General features: G+C 49.3%; 1 protein-coding gene across 2 annotated transcripts in view; it reads left to right on the top strand.

Moving 5' to 3' along the window:
• The first annotated feature begins 510 nt into the window (after positions 1-510).
• Positions 511-19,399, top strand: part of Acly (ATP citrate lyase) — a 47,336-nt gene continuing 28,447 nt past the window's right edge. For both annotated transcript variants that reach the window (XM_090350861.1, XM_090350860.1), the window contains exons 1-12: positions 511-614; positions 5,609-5,790; positions 6,833-6,955; positions 8,687-8,749; positions 9,479-9,669; positions 10,043-10,122; positions 11,982-12,112; positions 13,721-13,839; positions 14,682-14,818; positions 15,448-15,509; positions 17,033-17,150; positions 18,808-18,962. In XM_090350861.1, coding sequence (XP_090206987.1) covers positions 5,632-5,790; positions 6,833-6,955; positions 8,687-8,749; positions 9,479-9,669; positions 10,043-10,122; positions 11,982-12,112; positions 13,721-13,839; positions 14,682-14,818; positions 15,448-15,509; positions 17,033-17,150; positions 18,808-18,962 — 1,338 coding nt within the window. In that variant the 5' untranslated portion in view covers positions 511-614; positions 5,609-5,631. The remainder of the gene's footprint in view (positions 615-5,608; positions 5,791-6,832; positions 6,956-8,686; positions 8,750-9,478; positions 9,670-10,042; positions 10,123-11,981; positions 12,113-13,720; positions 13,840-14,681; positions 14,819-15,447; positions 15,510-17,032; positions 17,151-18,807; positions 18,963-19,399) is intronic.

Genomic DNA, 19,399 nt, shown 5'->3' with positions numbered 1-19,399 from the left:
GGGAGGGAGAGGAGCCGCGTGCCAAAGGACCGCATCTCAGGCAGGCTGCTCTGGGTGAGTCCCAGGGTTTGGTGTGGCCGAGGCAGACGTCAGTTTCTCCCTTGGGAGGGAAGGGACTCCCGGTCCCCACAGAAGAGCCACCGCCACAGGGGCCAGCGACTCCCTCTTCCGACTACCACACCAGGGACTCGTTCGGCACAACCTCAGAAGCGATCAGGCCACGGCCCCCGGCCGCGTACCTACTTCTCCCAGAGCAGCCCAGCCCATCTCCCCATCCGAAGCCCCGCCTCCTGACACGCCCCTCCCTAAACCGCGACTCGGCCCCGCCGACTCTCAGGAGAACTACAAATCCCAGCCGTCCTGAGTCCCCGCCTTCCCAGGGGGCGGGGCATAGCGGCAGCGAATGGGGTGGAGCCCTGGCGCTCAGGCTAGGGACCGCGTGTACCCAATCGCAGGGCGGCTCTCGCTGTGAGCCGATGGGGGGCGGGGAGGAGCCCGCCTGGGCCCGGACAAAAGCCGGATCCCGGGCGTCCGCCCGCCGCTGGAGCGCTCCGGGGAGCGGTTGCGAGCTGGGGCCTGTGGTGGCAGCGCCGCGCTCGGACTTTGGCGGAGAGGTGAGTGCAATGGCTGGCCTGGCGGGCTGGACCCCGCGCTGTCCGCGAGCCTTCTGACAAGAACCCGGAACCAGCGCGCCCCGAGGTGTCCGGCTTGGGGCTCGTGGCGCTCTCCCTGCACCTGCTTCCGAGGTTTTCTGGTGGGGTCGGGGTGGACCGCGTGCTCGCCCCCCCACCCCTTCCCTCTCCCACGTTCTAGTTCCTGGGAGTTTGCATCTGGCTTGCGGCCGACCTTGCTCCTCTTCGGTCCGCCAAGTTGCCTTTGCCGCGCATCCTGGGCTCCCCCTCGGCTCCACCCAGGGCAGTTATCGAGCCTTTTTTGAGGCCACTTTTTTTTTTTTTTCGGGTCCCATCCGGGTTCCCCAGCGGATGCCGGAGCGGGAAGTAGAGAAGAGGGTGGCGACTCATCCTACCATCCCTTACGAGTAGGACTCAGGGCCAGGCCACGCGGGTGGGCCGGGCTGCCCGCCGGGTTCCTGAGGCCTTGCAGCGCGGTGCTGACCTGGGCCCCCCGAGCGGCGGCGGCGGCGATCGAAGGGCCCTCCTCGCTCTCAAGCTGACGCCCAGCGCGTGAACGACAGATGGCCTGGAGGCCTGTCTCCTTCCCCCGTCCCTAAGTTTCCCGGGAGCGTGGACTTAAGGCACGGTCCCTTCCAGGGGGGCCCGAGGATGCTGCCACCGCCCTCCCAGAGAGACTGGCAGATGGCCAGTTCCAGCGCCTGCTGCTTTTTCTCCAGCCTGCTCAGGGAGTTGTTGTGCCCAGGAGTTCTGTCGTTAGTGGGTCTCTGGAAGTCGGCCTGGCTAAAGAGGGTTTGGGTCTACCAACCCAACCCACCTCCACTTCTTTAATTTTGCTCCAGGTCTCACTTTCTTTAGCTCCAGGGATTTCTGAGATGTGCGGTGGAGGGGAGGGAGGAGGTGCATGGTTTAGATTCCAGCTGCTCAGAAGGGTAATTTTTACCTGGTAGATAGAGATTCTTGGTAGTTGATTGCTGAATCAAGGTGCCACCCCTGTTTTCTTTAGGGGTGTGTATTATTCACTTATAATCATTTCTGTTTCAATTTTATAAATGTAGCTTTTGAATGAAAGAAAAAAACAGATTGGGGGGGGGCGCGGGTATTAATGGGAAGAGCCCTAAGACACTAGATAGCTCCTGTTTTCAACCCTGTTCTGACAGACACTGCTTGGAGTATCTGTCCAGCATTTGTGTGTGTGTGTGTGTGTGTGTGTGTGTGTGTGTGTGTGTGTTTTTGTCCTTCCCGGACAGAAGGTCCTAAGCAGCATGCCCAGTGGTTTTTCTTCACTGATTGTGTTCCAGAAGAACCTTCCTGGAGAGCAGGCTGCTTTCATTCAGCCTTTCCTGTGGGCAGCTGCTGTGCTGCTCTTAGGGCTTCTTGAGTGAACTCAATCCTGGGGCACTCACTGTCTATAGAAATACCCCAGTTAGCTCTTAAATTGCACTTTCAGGTTTCTTGGCTTGATTTCTCCCAGACAATTCGCAAATTTTGCTGGTTACCAGGTAACAACAGTTCCTGGGGTCCAAGCTCTGCCGGGAAACTCTTAATCACAAGTTTGACAGCATATTCAGCCCTTGGGAAAGGCAGCCTGACTTAGTGGGGGGCGGGGTTGCTCCAAACCTATGTAGATGTGCCCATTGTCACAGGAGCACAGTTAATTAACCGGTGGTTAATTTGTCATGATCAAGTAGAGCACCTTAAAAAGATATGCCTGGGATGGGTGACTGTGACCCAAGCTGGTAATCTCAGGAGGTTGAGATCTGAGGATCACAGTTGAAAACCAACCCCTGGCAGGAAAGTCCGTGAGACTCCTATTTCCAATTAACCACCAGAAAACTGGAAGTGGAGCTGTGACTCAAAGTGGTAGAGCACTGGCCTTGAGCAAAAGAACTCAGGGACAAGTGCCCAGGCCCTGAGTTTAAACCTCATGGACCCCTGCCCCCCCCAAAAAAAAGAGAGATGCATGGTTGGGTTAGTGCTCATTTTTCTAGTTTTTTTCATCAGATTCTCAAAAGAGTGTGAGACCTCAGTGAGCTTAAGAGTCACTGCTTGAGAGAGGCGTGCCTGAGAGTAACTGATATTTTGTCTAATCTCTACCAAGTGTCTGTCCATTTCCCCCTGCTGTTCCCCCTAGGTTTGTGAGCCAGTAGCCTTTCAGCCTGCATTGATGATGATGCAGCAAGCACCAGACTGTTATTCTATAAATCCTCCTGTTAGTCTATACTTTCTTTGTCTCATCATCTAAGTCATAGAGCTCTGGTGGAAAAATGCTTGTTTTGGTAACCTAGCAAATCTTTTCTGTTTTGTGTCATCTCCCTGTTCTGTATTCTCTCCTGCCCCATTCGCAAAGGCCTTCTGGAGATGGGCTCTAAGATCTGGGTCTGGGATTTGATCGGGGGGGTTCAAGACAGTAGTGGTTTCTTTTAGCTGCTGAAGGTTTCTTTGCTTTCCTTTGCTCTGTCCACATTGGATCTTCTGTGGAGGTGCCTGATTCTGGGGACTCTTGTACTGGCAGTGTCAGACTTCTGTCTTTTGCAGCTTAGCTGAGGGACTTCCTTGCCCCTGGAGTTTGTGATCCCTTTTGCAGGTGTCTGGACTGCTGAGTGTGGTCATCACTGCCCCCTCCTCTCTTCTGCATGATCTGTCCTGGGCTGTGCTCTGGTAGAGGGGTGGGAGGGTGTACCCATTTGCTTTCAGACCAGTTTTTCTGGTCTGCCTCAAGAAGGTTGGGAAATGAGCTGGAGTGGGTGGGGGCAGTGCTGCTGATTAGGGCGTCTCCTTCTGAAACTCAGTTGGGAAGGAGTCAGGCCATCCCAGGGAAAGGTTCCTGAGTTCTCCCTCAGCTACTCTACTGTAGGCAGGACACCCAATTGAATATGTCCATTGTGGTGAACTGGAGACAGGGAGGCAAGCCCAGCCAGGATTGGAATCTCAAGCTCCATCAGTATGGATGGCATGTTGGCAGTGCAGTGGGAAGGTACAACGTGGTCTTCCCACTGAGCTGAAAAGGGAAACAAACCTTCCTGGATGTATCTACTAGCCAGCTCCTTAACTCCACCCTCCTTTTTTTTTTTTCTTGACCTTCTCTTTCAGCAAATTCAACAGCTTCCATTCTGGGCCTTTGTGGGACATATGAATGACTTCACTGAAGCTGGCTAAGGTCTTCGCATGCATGGCTTGGTTTCCTTTCCTATCTCTCCTTCCTCCTCTCCCACATAACTGCTTGGTTACCCAAGGGAGAATGCATGAATTGGCCTCCTCGCCTCTGGCTTAGTTAGAAGTGACCAATTCAGGGTAGTCCCCAGAGAAGCCTCTGTTTGATTTAGTGTGTTTTGCTCTAAATTAACAGTTGGATGACTCAGTGGGGTTGGGTGGGTTGTATTCAGGGTTACATACAGTTCCCCACCCTGAGTCTGTGGTGTAATTCGGGGTGGGAGGCTAGAGACCAGGGAGAAAAGAGCTTTAAGATGACTCTCCCTTTTCTGTCTGCCCTTGCCATTGGGACCTTCCTTTGGGGGTATGATCCTGCTTGAGGCTAAATAAACTTGCTGGACTGGCCAGTGGCCTGGTAGTGGTGGTAGAGGACAGTTGGATTGTGGGAAAAAGCTGTGGAGAGAGCAGAGCCAGCTTGTACCATTCCAACCATACCCCTCACAGGGTGGTTCCGTAGCTGTGCCTGTCTCTAGCAGGACTGACACTGAGATTTTGACCAAACCCCTGATATTCCTCTTTCCCCTTCCAGTTACCTTTTGCTCCAGATGAATGTGGTTTTAACAGCTAGTTTACCCAGAGGGAGTAGTGGTAGGGTGGAACTCAGGCCAGTAGTTCTAGGGAAATCAGCACTTTGACTATTCTCCATGTTCCTCACCATCTTCAGATCCTCTGCCTTTGGTGGTACAGCTGCCATTTGACATTTCTCTCCATTCCTCTTGCTGGGGCATCATCATCATAGTACTAGAAGATGGAACCCAGGGACTCAAGTCCCTCAGCCCTTCCATTGTTACCTTTTGCTTTTATTTTTTGTGTGGTACTGGGGTCTGTCCATTAGCTTTTTCCATTCCAGGCTGGCACTCTTCCACTTGAGCCATAGCTCTACTCTGGCTTGTGGCTAATTGGAGATAAGAATTTCATGGACTTTCTTGCCCAGACCGGCTTTGAACTGCAATCCTATTTCTCAGCCTCTTTCGTAGCTAGAACTACAGATGTGAGCCACCAACACCTGGCATTCATTCATTCATTCATTCATTTATTTATTCAGTGCTGGTCCTGGGGCTTGAAAAGGTTAGTGCTGTGTCACTTGAGCCACAACCTCAGTTTCTGCGCGCGCACACGTGTGTGTGTGTGTGTGTGTGTATGTGTGTATCTCAGTCATTGGGCTTGAACTCTGGGCCTGGGTATTGTCCCTAAGCTCTTCAGCTCAAGACTACCACCCTACCCCTTGAACCACCGCACCACTTCCAGTTTTCTAACAGTTTCTAACAGGAGATAAGAGTCTCACGAACTTTAGTGCCCAGGTTGGCTTTGAACTGCAATCCTCAGATCTCAGCCTCCTGAGTAGCTAGGATTACAAGCTTGAGCCACCACGCCTGGCAGTTTCTGCTTTTTTGATACTTAATTGGAGATAAGAGTTTCATGGACTTAACTGCCAGCTCTGGCTTCAAACGGTGATCCTTGGGTCTCAGCTTCCTAGTAGTAGCTAGAATTTTAGATGTGAGCTATCAGTGCCCAGCTTTATTTGGTTTTTGAAATGGGACCTTGCTAACTTTAGTATCCTCAAACTCTCAATCCTCCTGCCTCTGTCTCCCTAGTAGCTGAGATTTCAGGTGTCGGACACCACATTGGCTCTTTTTCTCCTCTTGAGAAAAGTCAAGATCCAGTTTCACTGGAGGGTAACTGGGAGTGGGTCTCTCCTGCTTTGGGAAATAGTGTCTCTCTACTTCCCTACCCCTGCTAACTGGCTTACCTCATCCAAACAGGTAAAGCAGGTCCCTCTGCAGCCATGTCAGCCAAGGCCATTTCGGAGCAGACGGGCAAAGAACTCCTTTATAAGTACATCTGCACCACCTCAGCCATCCAGAACCGGTTCAAGTATGCCCGGGTCACCCCTGACACTGATTGGGCTCGCCTGCTGCAGGACCACCCTTGGCTACTCAGCCAGGTGAGCCATGCTTGATTCGTCCTAGACCCTTTGCCTACACCCAGGCTCTAAGGAAGACAAAACAATCAATTTATTGGAGGTAGCTCAAAGGTTAAGTGAGCACAGATTGCTTGTGCTACATCTGCAGGGAGCTTGAGCAGTGCCTTTGTTCATTCCAGGCCCTGAGTACTGGGGGTACTTTGGCATGGCGTTAGGACTAGACGAGCTGGTATCCACAGCACAACTCTCTGCTAAGCATGTAGCCTGCAGCAAGCCATTTTACATCTCTGAGTTTTAGTTTCTCCCGCTGTCAAATTGGGATAATTCCCTGTGAGCTCTGAGGATTAACAAGAACATCCAAGAAGCATTTAGTGTTCTGTCTGGCACTTGTAGATGCTCAAAGTTTAAAAAGTAGGTATATGCGCTTCCTTCCCTCAAGGGGAACGAGTCAGGGATGTATCAGGGCAGCTAAGAAGTTTAGCCTATTTTTATGAAGGCCTGAGAAAAAACTTCTGTCTTCAGATCCCCAAAGGGCCTTTGGGAAACTCTTCAACTTCTATAAGAGGGCCCAGAGACTAGGATAGGATCCATAGCTTCCTTCCTCTCTAAGGAGGATGGGGAGGAATTGAATTTCCTGGTATTAGAGGTAGGGGCTTGATGGGTTAGCCTTTTGTAGACAGAGTTTAAACACAGGTATGGGGTTGGCCCAAGGCTCTGTCTGTGTTCTCCTTTTTTGGAACATGGGCTGGTCCACATTGAGGAAAGAATTCTTCAACAAGTGTTGAAGGCTAATGGTCTATCAAGTTAAGCCACAGCCCTACTTCCTGTTTTTTTGATGCTAAATTGGAGATAAGAGCCTGAACATCTACTCAGTGTCAGGCCTTTCCTGGGTATGGATGGCCGTGACAGGTAGGGAAGCTTCAAGAGATGATCCTTATGGAAACACTGAGATTTGGCTTTGGGAACCAGGTGAATTTGGAAGCCTGTGCTTTGAATTCCTAGCATCTTATTTCTTGACACTTCCTCTCTCTGTCTTCCCTCTGAACTTCAACTCCTCTTCTAGAGCTTGGTAGTCAAGCCAGACCAGCTGATCAAACGACGGGGAAAGCTTGGCCTAGTTGGGGTCAATCTCACTCTGGATGGAGTCAAGACCTGGCTGAAGCCACGGCTGGGACACGAGGCCACGGTGAGTCTGATGGATGTAGGGTCTGGGTGGATGGATGAGTTGTGGTAACAGAAACAATGTGGTCATCTTCAGATCTGCAGCTCTAGCTGGCCTCCGCAGCCAGTCACATGGCATCTGGGGGAGGTAGGAGGGAGGAAATGCCCTTACCCTGTGGCCTTAGAGAGCAGGCCCAGCAACTGTGCTCACTCCCAGATTCCACATCAGGAAATACAAACTCCTTTGTCATTGGTTCAGACAAGATGTAGTGCAAGAGCGACACCAGAGCCAGGTGGAAATGTGCTGTTTGTTTAATGGTCATGGAGATAGGACTCTGAGTTCCATTCTCAGTTTCCAAATCACATCACGGTAGTTTGTGATGGCATGCAGGGCAGATAAAAATAAGATGGGTAAAGGAGATGTGTAATCATTTAAGCAGAGAGATGTTTTGGACTGAGTACCTTGGATGAGATAGTTAATAGTGCTGAAGGGTAAATTCAGTTCTTCTAGAGCTTGATGATTAATTCCAACTACGTAGATAAGAGAGCTAGAGTGAAATATGATTTAGGAAGGCGAAAGGAGGTTTGGTAATAAAATTGTGTCATCTCCTCGCTCCTCAAGGAAGAGGAAAGGACAAGGAGATGGCTGATGCTTTGCTTAGCCTGAGAAGGATGTACTGCCCACACCTGGTTTTGCACACAATTTTGAAGGGATGATCATGGACCAGGGATGGGCCCTGGAAGAAGGTCTGAAGGTGACAATGGCGGCATCTGTTTCCCTTATTAGGCTTTTTCAAAGCTACTCTGAATGATCGTTTCTGTATGTCAGGATAGAGGTGATGCTTGGAGTTGGAATGGGCCTGGAGAGGCAGAGGGATTTGAATGTTGAGTTCTCAGGCTTCTGGGGAGAGGACAGTATGAGGCTAGGTGGGAATGGGGGGGAGTTGAATAATGTCCCCAGGAAGCACATCACGCTCCCTTTGCTCCCTTCTCACCGGGTGTTGGGAAGGGGATGTCAGGGCATCTGAGCTGGCGGCAGTGTTGCACCCGGCCCGAGCGGCTCATTACCTCTGATGGATTACTGTCTGCTCCCTGACTCAGCAATGACGCACAGGCGGGCGGGGGGTTCAGGACACTGGGATGAGGGCTGTCTGGCTTTGGCTGCCGCCAGGAACCCACTCACACTGATTAGCTCGGCAGGCTTGTTGTCCTTAGCCAGGAGAGACTGGAGATGTTTTCCCTAATCAAACTCTGGCTCTTTCCTCTTGCCCTCCTGCTGGCCTCCAGGCCTGGACTATGTCCTCAGGCTGGGACACAGTGCCTTCTTCAAGGTAGACAGAGCAGTGTGTTCACCCTCTGTTCTAGCAAGTTCTCGCATTCTTGCTTGAGCTCTGAGATAGCCTTGGTTTGTCTGACCTTTTATTTGTAGGGCCATAAGTCTGTGCTTTCTCTGGTGGAGAAAGGAAGCAAATGAGTAGTTGGCCCAGGGTGAGGAGCTGAGCAAAGGCATCTCCTGAGGATTTCTTTGTAGGCCCCCGCAACAAGGTCTTGCTTTATAGCCGTCCTTGAACTCATGACCCTCTTTCCTACCTTTGCTTCCATGATCCTCAGTACTTGAGGGCTTGAATGTAAGAACCTGTAACCTTTTTGCCTTTCTTCTGGAAATACCTCTTTGCCAGGAATAATGGTGGGAGTGCTTAGGTGGGCTTCATCTTCTTCTGCCATCTAAGCTTTATTTCCTTCTATTTCTCTGTAGGTTGGCAAGGCCAGAGGCTTCCTCAAGAACTTTCTGATTGAACCCTTCGTCCCCCATAGTCAGGTATGTGAGGTAGACTCCAAGCTGAGTCTTCTCCTTCCCGGAGCTTTTGTGTTTGTCCCTTAAAAATGAAGGCAAGGCAGTGACTGCATATAGAAATACCCTTGTTGAATACTTGTTTGTTAAACATGACATTTGAAATATGATGTAAAAAATGAATGTTAATAAAATCTTAAAAAAAAAGCAAGGGGTGGGAATGTGGCTTAGATGTTTGCCTAATATCCATGAGTATTCCTGAAGCCCTGGATTCGATTCCTCAGGACCACATAAATAGTACAAGCCAGAAGTGGCACTGTGGCTCAAGTAGTAGGGTGCAAGCCTTGAGCAAAAGAAGCTCAAGGACAGTGCCCAGGCCCTGAGTTCAAGCAATAAAAAAAAGGGGAGGGGTGGCAAAAGTCAGGCCGATAGAGAAAAGTCAAAGGGACAAAACCAGAGTCCCAGGGCACTACAGACCTAAAGTCTGTGGTGATGTCCAGAAGTGTAGAGGAAATAATTTAGTTTGTAGGAGGGCAGAATTAGGGCAGGCAACATAATGGGACTCCCAGGTGGACTTACAGTGGCCTAGCTAGGAAAAGCCTCATGGCTTTTGTCGATGTGAACAGGCCCCCTGGGTGATTGCTATCTACTGGCTTTAGGAATGAAATCGCAGGGTTCCTCACTTGGAGGCAGGGAGATGGCTGCCCCATCTTCCCTGCTCTGCCCCTCACCAGTCTCATTGTCTTCACCTGCAAGGCGGAGGAGTTCTATGTATGCATCTATGCTACCCGAGAAGGGGATTACGTCCTCTTCCACCATGAAGGTGGCGTGGATGTGGGGGATGTGGATGCCAAAGCCCAGAAGCTGCTTGTTGGCGTGGACGAGAAGCTGAATCTTGAGGACATCAAGAAACACCTGTTGGTCTATGCCCCTGAGGACAAGAAAGAGTTGAGTGAAAGGGGTGGCAGGGAGGGAGAAATCAGCATGTCCCCATCCCGAGGAAGAGAGCCACGGATGTGGGGATGGCACCCTCTTAGAGTCAGACTACAATATGCAGTCATGTCCCTGACCTCCTGGCCCCTGTCTGTCTGGCGCTTCCTCCTCCAGCTCTGTGCCTGACAGCTCCTTTCCGCCTCAGTAGCTGAAGAATGGTTTCCAGGGAGTATAGTGTTTACAGGCCAAAGCAAGGGGCCAGCGGGGCAGGAGTTTGGAAGTGGAGCTGTCTGTATCGGTGACTGATAGCTGGAGGTGAGGAGAGGTTGTGGCTGCTGAATCTGCTCCCTGATGTATTGCCTGTCTCTCTTTCCCTCTCTCCTCTAGAATTCTGGCCAGCTTTATCTCGGGCCTCTTCAATTTCTACGAGGATCTATACTTCACCTACCTCGAAATCAACCCCCTTGGTAAGGGGCTATGCTGTGGTGGTGGCAGAGGGGTGGGGAGGGAACAAGGGCCAATTAAAATGGTGTCCCAGTGCCTACAGAAAGCCAGATCCAGAGTTCCACGGGGCAGTAAGTACACTTGTGTGTATGTGCATATGTATGCAGAAATTTGCATAGCTGCATTAAGTTTCCGGCTCATTAAATGCCAGCTTTTATTTCTGAGTTCTGAGGAGATTTAATTATTCAAGCCAGACTCAGTGATTCGCATCCATAATCACAGCTACTTGGGAGGCGGAGATAAACGGATTACAGACTGAGGCCAACAAAGGCAAAAAGCATGAGAATTTATTTGAAAAATAACGAATGCAAAAAGGGCTGGGGACATGACCCAAGTGGTAGAGTGCCTGTCTAGCAAGTGTGAGATCCTGAGTTCAAACCCTAATACTACGCATCCCCCCAAAAGAGGAAGATTTATTATCTTTTTTTTTTAACAACAAAGAAAAACACCTCGTATTTCCATTTCCTGGAGTTATTATCTGTCTTTTAACCAATCAACCTCAACGTTTTTTTTTTTCTTCTTTGACTTTGATTTGTCCTGTGATGGGGTAGTCCTGCTTTTGATCTAACTGCATTGGATTGCTGTTCCAACTACCTGGTTAGACTTCTCAGCCCTACTCTACTCCTTTAAGCCCTTCTTTTCCCCGGGTGCACTTGAAGGCTTTGTCTACCCCTCCCTCTCAAAGATTTGGTCAATCATTGACCCCCAACACAGTGAAGAGTTTGCTGCACGTTCTCAGTCTGTGAAGAAAGCTGGTGGTGTGTGGGAGAATGGCTTGGCTGGTTCTGGTCAGAGATTCTCAGGACAAAGTCCAGAAAGCTGAAAACCCAAATCAGATTCCAGCTGAGAATGCAGTCTTTTCTAAAGGGCCAGATGGTTGTGTGGTAACTTAATTATCTAAATGGCCCTGGGGGCAAAGGAAGATGGATGCTCAATGAGGTGGCAGTGAATGAATCCTGCTGGCCGTGGGCCCAGTGTACCCATGGCTTTCTGCTCCATCTCACACTGGAACTTACTCTAACTGAGCCCCCAAGAACCCCAGCTACAAGGCCAGGAGTTTGGCTTAATGGTAGAATGCTTGCCTAACATGCACAAAGACCCAGGTTCAATTCCTTGGTACCACGTTCATAGAAAAGCTGGAAGTGTCGCTGTGGCTAAAGTGGTAGAGCACTAGCCTTGAGGAAGCCCAAGGGCAGTGCTCAGGCCTGAGTTCCGTCCCCAGAACTGTTCTAGTAAACCCCTTTTTTGTTGTTTTTAATGGCAGGGCCATGGATGAGCAAATAGTTAGGTATTTATTTATTTGTTTGTTTATTTATTTTTGTGTATGGGGGGCAGGGTCATGTGGCTTGAACTTGGCCTGAGTGCAGTCCTGAGCTTTTCAGCTCAGGGTTACCACCCTACCCTTGGGCCAAGCCCCATTTCCCATTTCTTAGAGGTTAATTGGAGATAAGAATCTCAGGTCCTTTTGTGCCCAGGGTGGCTTTGAACCTCAATCCTCAGATCTCAGCCTTCTGAGTAGCTAGGATTACAGGCAAGAGCCACTGAGCCTGCCTAATTAGATATTTAAAACAGGGAGTATGGTAACATTTGATCAAGATGTCTCAACATTGCCATGGCAACTAATAGTAGCTCTCCCTATCTTGTTAACCAAAAGGACATAGAATGAGGGATATTCTTATAAAATTTGCTTTTCCTTAAGCAGGGGACCCATCTCATGATGGGTGTTTTGGGGGAGTCTGCGGAGGGAAAACCCCTCCAGAGATTGATTGTTGTTTCTTCCTGGAACCTCTGACCAATTACCAATTACTTCTTTTTCTCCCAGTTGTGACCAAAGATGGCGTCTACGTCCTTGACTTGGCAGCCAAGGTGGACGCCACAGCTGACTACATCTGCAAAGTGAAGTGGGGCGATATTGAGTTCCCTCCTCCCTTTGGGCGTGAGGCCTATCCAGAGGTAAGGTGGGGTTTGGAGATGGAGGATGAGGGGGTCAGGAGGCAGGATGACTAATCTTGGACGAACATTTGGTCCCTTCCTGGGCTATGCATTTGGCATGGAAAGGAAGATCAAGAATCATTTAATTTTCTTAATATCCCAATGGAGTGGGGGTGGTTGTTCGCCAAACCTTGGAATCCCAGCCAGAAATCCTTTTAGACTTTACATTCAATCGACCTCCCTGGGCTTTTAACTTGATTTGTTGCTTCTTGGTAATTCTGAGTGGCTCCCTAATCATGTTGGGAAGGCAGTTCTGTCGGCCACTCACTGAGAATTTTAATTGCTCCTTTCCTTCCCATCCTCTGAGAAGTCCTCTCAGCAGGATCTGCTTTCTGTGAAGTAACCCAGCCAGGTGGGGCTGGGAAGGGTATAGGTTGTGCTAGGCTGGCAGGCTGGCAGCCAGGCCAATGCTAGAGTGGGAGGGTGGATGTATAGTAGAACCAGAATGCAGGCCTAAGGACTTGAGCAGACCACCAATGACTTGAAGTCAGGGAATGGAGTTGGGAAGTGGGTCCCTAAGTAGTCACTCTGGCAGTCAGTGGGTTTGCTACTTGAAGGAGCCATCATGTTATGATCTCTTTTGTTTTTTCTGTATTGCTGTGGCTCAAACTCAGGGTCTTATACTTGCTGAGCAGGTGTACTACTGTTTGACTTACATTCCCAATCCCGTCTCTCTCTGTCTGTCTCTGTCTCTCTCTCTCTCTCTCTCTCTCTCTCTCTCTCTCTCTCTCTCTCTCTCTCTCTCTCTCTCTCTCGTCTCTTTTGGTTGATGACTGTCCCTGAGCTCTTTCATTCCAGACTAGTGCTCTGACACTTGACCCACTGCTCTACTTCCAGTTTTCTGGTGGTTAATTGGAGCTAGAGTCTCACAGACTTTCCTCCCCAGGCTGGCTTTGAACTTTGATCCTTAGATCTCTACCTCTTGAGAAGCAAGGATTATAGGTGTAAGCCCCAGTGCCTTGCCTGACACTATCTTTACTTTTTTTTTGGCAGTCCTAGGGCTTGAACCTGAGCACTTTCCTTGGGCTTTCTCAAGGCTATAGCATTACCACTTGAGTCACAGCATCATCTCTGGCGTTTTTCTATGTATGTGGTACAGAGGAATTAAACCCGGGTCTTCATGCATGCTAGGCAAGCACTCTACCACTAGGCCAAACTGCCGGCCCTATTTAAAAAAAAATTTTTTTTTTTTGCTGGCACTTTAGGGCCTTGTGCTCATGCTTGGCACACGAGCACATGAGCGATGTGCTCATGGCTGACACCCTAGCACTTGAGCCACAGCTCTACTTCCAACTTTTTGGTGAGGAATTGGAGATAAGCATCTCATAGACATTTCTGCCCAGGCTGGCTTTGGACTTTAGATCTCAGATTCTGAGTAGTTAGGTTATAGGAATGAGCCACTAGTATGTGGCAACCATCACATTTTATCCTAGACATCCTTTTCCTCCTTCCTCCCTTAAGGCTATTGATGTTGATGTGTCTCTATGAAAGGCGATATGATATGGTCCTGGGATCTGGGACCCTGTGCGGGGCCACCCCAACAGCCACATGTTGCTCTCTGGTTTCTAGGAAGCCTACATTGCAGACCTGGATGCCAAAAGTGGGGCAAGCCTGAAGCTGACCTTGCTGAACCCTAAGGGGAGGATCTGGACCATGGTGGCCGGGGGTGGTGCCTCCGTCGTCTACAGGTGACAGAAGGGACCAGTTATATCCAAACACCACAGTGTGGCTAGGGTGTGGGTCCTGGCTTTCTGGCTTTGACTTTGGCCAGGAACTTGGAGAGTAGATGAAAGCAGTGATATCCCAGAAGGAATTGAGAGGTCCTGGTAAGGGCCTGCCCTGTATGGCATCCTCTGCAATCTTGTTTGCTTTGAAATGATATCCGTTTTATGAATTTTAATTTTCAGAAGCAGTGATAGGTACCCCAGATAGAATAATTATATACTGAGTTCGAAGGTGAAAAAGTTGCCTTATCTGGCTGTCCTGGTGAACATGATTTTCTGTGACCTCTCTGGCATTTTTATACCTATGCAAATTTTTATACCTCTCTGCTGCACTCTTTGCATGTGATCAGATTCTCAAAAGCAGGGTAGATGTCTAGTCAATGTAGCTGTACAGTCTATTGCAATCTCTTCTGGTGAGCTGCTGCTCTGGCTCCAGTACAGTTCTTCACCGGGCAGCCTGTGGGCGACTCTTGGAATGTATAATTGTTATGTCTTTTTGTTGGCCAGGTGCTTACTGTACTTTTTACCCACACTGTGTACTCAAGGCCATAGAACCGGGGGTGGGGGGGGAGTTGGCTGAGTGTATTGCCCATAAGAGCCTCATGGAATGCATTGACCTTCAAGTGAGGCTGGCAGGGCGGGCGGTAGGGTTTGAGGTTGTTAGGACCAAGAGAACTGTTCTCCAGGCTAATTTCAGTGCCTTGAGCCATTGAGTGTAGGTTTGTGGGAGAGGTAGACAGTGTGTTGTCCAGGTACTTAGCTGCCTGACCCTAGCCAACACTGACTCGTGTATCTCTCTCTGGCAGTGATACCATCTGTGACCTAGGAGGTGTGAATGAGCTGGCAAACTATGGGGAGTACTCAGGTGCCCCCAGTGAGCAGCAGACCTACGACTATGCCAAGACCATCCTCTCCCTCATGACCCGAGAGAAGCACCCAGATGGTGAGGCAACAACATGCATGTGCATGCACACACACACACACACACACACCCATGCCCGTCCTTCTGGGGTGGTCTAGTGCTACAGCAGGGCTAGTTGTCACTGGAGCTAAGGTCCTGGTCCTTTATGTCTTGGGGGTAGTTGTTTCATTTCTGGACTTCAGTTTTCCCCACTGCAAGCGGGCAGTGACAACAGTAGTCAGATAGGGGCCCTTAGTGGGCTGTGTGTATGTAGTACAGCCCTGTAGATAGGGACACGGGAGGAGGAGGGGAAGCAGCCCATTCTTGGCTCTCATTGCTCTAAACTCAGTTCCTAGTAGCTTAGAGCGAGGGTGGGAAATAGGGTAAAGATAGATAGTTATGACCCCCAGAGGGATCATAAATCAGCTAGACTACTGGAGGGAGCTAGAACAATGCAGAGATTCAGTGGGTGTGGTTGATCATGGCCGGGTGGGATGGGTAAGAGAGAGTTAAGGACGTCAGGAGAGACCATTGTGCTCCCTCTCTGATGCCTCTTTACAGTTGAGGGACTCTTGCTCCGAGGAACAAGAACTCCTCAGCTGGATTTCTGGGACCTTACTGGAGTCTACCTCTTTAACCATTTCCCCCCATTCTTCTTATTTCAAACTCAGGCAAAATACTCATCATCGGGGGCAGCATTGCTAACTTCACCAACGTGGCTGCCACCTTTAAGGTGCGTTTTGGGTGAAAGCAAAGTTCCTGTGTCATGTCTAATTTGGGTATTGGGACTTGTGACCCAGGGTTGGTCTGTCTGGTTTTCCTCCCCCCTTCACTCCCCAGCCTTCTGTTTGAGATGGTCTAGGGCTGCATAGCTGGCACTGAGATGACGTTACACAATCAGCTAACACTAGCTGTGAGGTAATTCTCCCAGGTAAAATGTAGAAGTCATTTGTCGCTTCCCACCCCTCTTTTCAGGACTCCAGTTTTTGGAGAACTGGCCTGATTATTGTCATTTTTAACACTATGCCCTGAGTGAGTTCCCTGTGGCTCCTGGTTTTGTTTTGTTTTGTTTTGTTTTGCTTTGTTTTTAAAAATGAGGCCTGTACTCTTACTTTGCTTTTTTACTCAAGGCTAGAGCTTTACCACTTGCCACACCTCCACTTCTGGCTTTTTTTTTTTTTTTGGTGGTTTATTGGATTATAAGAGTCTTAGGGACTTTTCTGCCCTGTCTGTCTCCAAACTCTGATCCTCAGGCTCCTGAATAGCTAGGATCTCCTGGTCTTTTATCCCTTTATCATCAACCCTTACTTTAAAAGGTTGGAATAAGGACAGCATTCTGATGACCCCAGTCAAGGCCAGCATTCCATCAGCCTAGCACATGCTTTAAAGGAATTGCGACCACAAATCAAGAAAGGTGACAGAGCACCGCAGGAGGCTGTTCAGTATTCTATCCTGCCATGCTCTGTCAGGCTGATTACAAACCTGTCCCAGTTACGGTCATTCTATATGTCCTAAGAGTAATGAGTGTCAACCTTAAAAGCCTGAGTTGTCCATAAATTAGGGACCTTACTGCATAAGCCCTGCCTATAACATGGTTTCCCTAACTGGACAGCTCAATGGGCATATCCGAAACAGGTGGACCTTGGCAGCTTTCTGTTAATTTGGGATGCCCTGCAGTAAGGCATCACCCTGGGGTAGATTTGGAGAAGCAAGTTGATATGTCCTATGAAACACTATTTAACCCTCTGGAAAAACAATGCTATACCTTTGAAGCCTTTTGTTCTTCAGACTGGATGGATAGCCAGTTATTTCTTTTATTTAAGCAATTTTCGTCATTGGAGGAGACTGTGTCTTCATATTGCTGAGATTCCTTGCACAAGAACATAAATTTCCCCTTATGAAACTGTAACTCCTCTGTATATTGCTCTTATAATAGCAAAACAACAAAAATAAAAACATAGATTCCATCATATCTCCCAGTTGTAGTAAGAGATATGAGTACCAATACATCACTTCACTGAGGGATGTGGCTCCCTGCACCCCCTCAGTCCTACCTCAGCAACATTACAAAAGGCTACATACTAGACCTGCGAGAGCACATGGTTTGCTGAGTATGTATAAGATCTTTGATAATTTTTTGCTGCCAAGACCTGCCATGCATCATAAAAAATGGCCCTTCCTTGCCACAGATACCTGGTGTAAATAACGGGTGTGTGGCTTCCTCGTTTATTCACGAGTTTCCCTTCGGGCTTCCAGGGCATCGTGAGAGCCATTCGAGATTACCAGGGTCCCCTGAAGGAGCATGAGGTCACGATCTTTGTCCGAAGAGGTGGCCCCAACTATCAAGAGGGCTTACGGGTGATGGGAGAAGTTGGTAAGATGGGGGACTGATTCTTCACCCCTCCTTGAGGGCTGGCCATCTCCCTTAGCATTCCTGAAAGAATAGATAGTTGGACTCATTCATGTGCTGGGTACTGTGCTGAGTACCAGGGCCATTGCTTTGCTCCTAATGTTAGAGAATACTGAATGCCATGAAGCAAGACAAAACAGGGAAAGAAATAGGATGACGAGAAAATGTGTGGCTGAGACATGGTCCTTAAAGCAAGGCTTGGAAGAGAAGAGGGAGGAGCTTAGAGCGAGTTCCAAGCCCCTCCACAGGAGGGTCTGTTAGATGACCAGCTGGGAAGTATGTGACACTGGGGCAGAGGGAGAGAGGGGCTGGGCTGTGCAGCCGAGGGAGGACGTGGATATGACTGTAAAATGGGAGTTATGGAAGGACTTTGAGCAGAGGATTTGTATGATGTGACTTAAGCTTTGCATGGGGTGATTTGGTTTCTGGGTGGAGAGGAGACAGAAGGGGGAGGCCACAGTAGAAACAGGGAGAGCCCCTAGGAGATTGTCGCAGCCGTTAGGGCAGAGAGGTGGCTGGAATGAAAGTGGTTAGTACAAGGATTGGTAAATAGAGGGGCAAGAGAAAAGGGTGCTAGACAGCAGGTAAAATGGGAGAGAGTTGGCCTTCATTAAGATGGGAGAAGAGAGGGAATGGCCGCCATGTTGGTTGTCTTTCTGCCCTGTGGAAACGTTTTGAATGAAACAGGTGGTTTTGTGTTATCTCCAGCTCAGCTCTGACGAAGCCAGGGACTGTAACTCATCAGTCAATAGACACTAAAGTGAGGTCTCCCAAAGCCAGCCTCACTGAGCCTGAAACCAGTGAACCTGGAAATCAGCAACTTGGGTCTTAACTGTGCAGTCCAGTTGCTAAGCGCAGTTCTGTGTAGAGCATGGTTTCATGTGAAGTCCTAGTGGCTGAAACAAGAGCAGACAGTCTTGTTCTGTGCACTTGGATTAGAAAGACAAAGCCTTTGCCTTTTCCTCAGTTTTCTAAAGGTAGTTTTGATGGCCAATACCAAACCCCATGAATTGCTCACCTTGGTTCTAAGAGCTAGTTTTTATCCATTCACCTAAAGAGAAGCACCTGCCATGGGCCATGCCCTTGGGACAGCACTGTGAATGTTATTAAATCCTGCTCTCCCGATTCACAGCCAACAAGAGTTAGACCAAGCAGATGTTAGCTAGGGATCTGTACTGGGAAGAGGACAGGACAGTATGGATTTGTGGCATCTGAGATGAATGTGGTAGAGGACACTGCCAAGCTCTTTGCAGAGTGAGATGTGGGGCTTCTGTCCAGGACTTTGGGGGAACATACTTAAGGCGGGTAAGACCAGAGAGACCAGATCAGGGCGGTAGGCACAAGTGAGCATGGGCCGGTGCAGGTAATGACAGCAGAGGAGGTTGGACAGCTAAGGTCCAGGCTGTACAATACTAATAATGCCTGTGGTCACCTGAGCCTGCCACCGAAACTGCTTCTTCCTCTTATCAGCAGATGATCTTGGTGGTGAGATGTCATCATTCTTGGCACTGAGAGCATCAGACACTGAGCAAAGCTGTAAAGTGCCCTTTGCAGAGTCTCACAGACTGGGTATCTACTTAGTCTAAACCTGAATCATTGGGTTCTTTACCTTTCCTCACAGGGAAGACCACTGGCATCCCCATTCACGTCTTTGGCACAGAGACTCACATGACAGCCATTGTGGGCATGGCCCTGGGTCACCGGCCCATCCCTAACCAGCCACCAACTGCCGCTCACACTGCCAACTTCCTCCTCAATGCCAGCGGAAGCACGTCGGTAGGTGCCAGCCTTTCACCTTAAAGGAAAGAACCATCTGTCCCCTCTTCCTCCCTACCCTAATTCAGGACATAAGATCCCTCCTCCATGGAGGAACAAGGCGGGAAATGCAGGGGAAGTTGGCATATGCTACTTTTTTTTCTTTGTGTGTAGGGTTTTGTGTGTGTGTGTGTGTGTGTGTGTGTGTGTGTGTGTGTGTGTGTGTGTGTGTGTGTACTTTTGTATGCACTTGTGAACCAGTCTTAGGGCTTAAACCCAGGGCCTACCACTCCTATTGAGCTTTTTCACTTCAAGCTTTTCTACTTGCCATATCTCCACTTTTGGCTGGCTAATCACAGATAAATCTCACAGACTATTCGGTCTCACTTCAAACTTTGATCCTCAGGTCTTAGCTTCCTGAGCAGCTCAGATTGTAGACATGAGCTCCCAGCACTGAC

The sequence above is a fragment of the Megascapheus bottae genome, chromosome 17, assembly GCF_031878675.1.
Source record: "Megascapheus bottae isolate mThoBot1 chromosome 17, mThoBot2.hap1, whole genome shotgun sequence".
NCBI classification, from domain to species: domain Eukaryota; kingdom Metazoa; phylum Chordata; class Mammalia; order Rodentia; family Geomyidae; genus Megascapheus; species Megascapheus bottae.
This window is presented reverse-complemented; position numbering and strand designations above follow the sequence as displayed.